This window comes from Nicotiana sylvestris, chromosome 2 (assembly GCF_000393655.2).
Source record: "Nicotiana sylvestris chromosome 2, ASM39365v2, whole genome shotgun sequence".
Classification (NCBI taxonomy): domain Eukaryota; kingdom Viridiplantae; phylum Streptophyta; class Magnoliopsida; order Solanales; family Solanaceae; genus Nicotiana; species Nicotiana sylvestris.
This window is the reverse complement of record NC_091058.1, coordinates 168876257-168879775: the sequence shown is the minus strand read 5'-3', so window position 1 is coordinate 168879775 and position 3519 is coordinate 168876257. Positions and strand designations below refer to the sequence as shown.

Sequence of the window (3519 nt, the reverse complement as noted above, 5' to 3'; positions counted from 1 at the left end):
AGCGCGACCGCGCTAGCCCAGATGGTCGAGGCAGAATGATAGGGCATATGCGCGGTCACTAGCGCGACCGTGCTAGCCCAGTTCCGGAAAAGTAAATTTCAGGGGTAAAATTCGAAGTTCGGGAGCAAATCCACTTAACCTATAGAAGGTCTAGCTCGCCCAAGAGATCATTATTAAAGTTTTCATAGCTTAGTTCAAGGCAAGGCGAGGCAAGAGGCAAGGAGGATAATTCAACATCGAGTTCTTCTTTTCTTCCTTTTGTTTTTACGATTTGTGATGAATTTGAATATTGTTATGATGAACTCTAGTATGATTAGCTAAATATTTAGTGTAAGGTTTTGATGGAACCTATTGAAGGATGAACTTCTTGTTATGTTAATATAGTTTGTCTGGTTTAATCTCTATTTGTTCAACTACGTTCTTGTTGTAGTTAATTGATAGGATCCTCAATTAGTTGTGCCTATTTAGTGTGCATAACTCGGGAGAGAGTGCATATTTAGGTAATTGTTGAACAAGATCACTCCCAAAGTATATGAGAGATCAATAACTGAGGGTTTAAAGTCGGGATTAGGGATAACGAAGCCTTGGGTGCAATCTAAAGTGAGCTGTAATAACCAAAGCCAGCTAGCGTATCTCGGGAGAGTGCGTCTAGTAAATTATTGTGATTACTCGGGAGAGATTTACGCTAATAAAAGTGCTTATGATTGATAGAGACAATTAGGCAAATCTATGTGAACCATAACCGAAAGGGATTCCATCAATAGGGGAAATCATAACCTTAGAGCCTTCTCTTAATTGTTTACAACTTAATCATAGTTAGTTTTCAGTTGCTTATTTACATTCATTCTTAGTTAGTAGAAACATCTTCAATTGTTATTCAGAACGTTTGGGAAGTTGATTCCGTGGAATTTAGTAAGTCTAACGAGAGTAATTGATAGGTTAATTTCTTGTGGGTTTGACTCTGGGCTAAATACTCAGATTATAATTGCAATGTCCGCGTGTCCTTTTTATAAGGCATAATTAAGCGTGATCAGTAGGTAAAAATATAATATGGATTACCTCGACCCAATCACTAAAAGACAATATAAAATAAAAATTATGTTATTATTATTATAATAAAAAAAATCCTTAAAAGAGTACTTTATTTAGTAAGAAGTTTATAGGAAAATTTTAGTAATTTAGTTGGTTGGCTACATAAACTTCCACCTTATTACTAGGTTTCAATTTCCTACCATGTAATCTTCTTATCCATTTCCCCTTCCCCTCCCCTAATATGTATAAAAATGAAAATTAAATAGATAAGATTTATGTGACAAAATGAAAAAATCTCTAAAAATAATATTAACAAAGAATTATGTGAAAAATCTTAGTAGTACAATTGGTTGGTTATCTGAATATTCACTTTGTTGCTGAGGATTCGATATTCAATCTTATAATCCCATTTCCCCTTCTCTCTCCCCCTCCCTCGATGTATAATAAAACAAAAATTAAAAAATAAGAATTATGTTAAAAGAAATTTTGTAAAATAAAAAAAATAGAATTATGTAGAAGTAAGAATTATGTGATTAATAATTGGTAACAAGCTGATAACAAATAGTAAAAATAGTTCTTGTCATTACAAAGAACTATTAGTAGTTATTTGAAATTTGTATATATTTTATATCTAAGAGAAAAAAGTTGGGGTCCCCGAGTATAATATTAAGGATTAATTTGAACATTTTAACATTCGCATACAGTTAATTTCCGTCCAAGAAATCAAGAAACCTATTTTTCTTAAACCCTGTTTCCTAAACCTTTGTAAAATCCGATTGGACAGCAGCAACCCCTTTTTCTATCCTAATTCGGACAACAATTACTGCCTTTCGTCAATCACCATCCTATATTTTCGTACTTGTATTCCACAATTACCATACCTATCTCAGCCTTTCACAATTCTTTTCTCTGTTCCCAAATTAGTCTGTCATTCTATATACACTCTCTTAACTTCATTCCTCCACACTATTGCTACATTTATTTCTAACAATTCATCTATCAATTTTCCTTTTATCTCTGTCTAAGTACGTTTCTTGGTTACTTTCTTGTTATTCCTTTCTGGTTTAAGTGGGGTTGCCATGACAATCCTGAATCAAGAAAACTCTGCTTTTGGTGTGTTTACGGAGAAGAAAAAGGATGAGTTTGGGTTGGAATTTGTGTATGATAATTATGGAGGGACGAATGTTGATTCTTGCATTACAGATTGCTCAATATTGGAAGAAATTGAAGAAGAAAGTAGGCAGAAATTGCAAGGAGGAAATCTTGAAGATATAATCTCATATCTTGTTGAAGAGTACGAGAAAGATCAAGCCTTTAAAAGGAATCCTTATGTTTGTGAACAAGCTGTGGATCATTACTACTATCTGTTGCCTAGGGCTAAAAGAAGCAAAGGATTAAGAAAGCGTCCTATTGGGTGTCAATCACAACTAGAGAAGAAAATCCAGAAAATTAGAATTTCTTATAAAAGGAAAATTACAGAAGTAGTGGAAATTTTTAGTGGAAATTCATATTCCCCAAGGAGTTCCAGTGTCAGTGAGTTAAAGACTGATACTTGTTTGTTGGATGAAAAACAAAGTAAATTGGAAAATAGAGAGAAAAAGAGAAGAAAGATTGAAGATTTCTTGGATGAAAAACAGAGTAAATTGGAAAATAGAGAGAAAAAGAGAAGAAGAATTGAACCAGTAGTGCCAATTGAACCTCCAAGTCTGCCAGATGAGTTCAAGGAGAAGATTGAAAATATGGGTGTTCAAATTTCTGAAGTGAAACTAGTAATTCAGAAAGTTCTTTATGATACAGATTTGAGCAATAAGCATATGCGAATGTCAATTCCTGTGAACCAAGTGAGGAATAAGGATTTCTTGACACCACAACAAAAATTGGACTTGGAGATGAGGGACATTGAATCCAACAAAAAGATGAAGATTCAGTTCAACTTAATCGAGCCATCACTTGAAGAAACAGAAATTCATTTGGCAAAGTGGGATATGAATAAAAGTTCAAATTATGTCTTGTTGAATGATTGGATGGCAGTAGCAGAAAGGAATAATCTCAAATCTGGAATGATAGTGCAACTCTGGTCTTTTAGACAAGATTTGATCCCCTGGTTGGCATTAGTTTTGGTTCCTGATCAAGATGCATTGGAGGGTTAATTTTCTTTCTAAATTAATTTGTCTTAGACTTATTAGTGTTCTACTAATGAACTTCTTTTTCTTGACACTAATTTTTTATTCTGTTTGCATATTGGAAGTGTATAAAATTCAGTCTTTTAGAATAAGCTTCTTTATCAAGGGCGGCTATTAGGGGTGGACATAAAATCCGAAAAACCGAATTCCGAACCGAACCAAATTAATTTGGTATTTCGGTTTCGGTTTTTTCGGTATTTCGGTCTAATTCGATACTGGATTTTCGGTATTTCGGTTCGGTTTCGGTTTTATAATTGAACTATTTCGGTAACCGAAATACCGAAATTTGGTAATATAGCATACA

At 33.8% G+C, this 3519-nt stretch overlaps 1 protein-coding gene across 1 annotated transcript; it reads left to right on the top strand.

Annotated features, from left to right (window-relative positions):
* Nucleotides 1-1897: 1897 nt before the first annotated feature.
* Nucleotides 1898-3265, top strand: LOC104241309 (B3 domain-containing protein At5g24050-like). The gene has a single exon (XM_009796247.2). It carries the CDS (start codon nucleotides 2112-2114, stop codon nucleotides 3180-3182), a length of 1071 nt encoding a protein of 356 aa, XP_009794549.1. The 5' UTR covers nucleotides 1898-2111; the 3' UTR covers nucleotides 3183-3265.
* The last annotated feature ends 254 nt before the right edge of the window (nucleotides 3266-3519 follow it).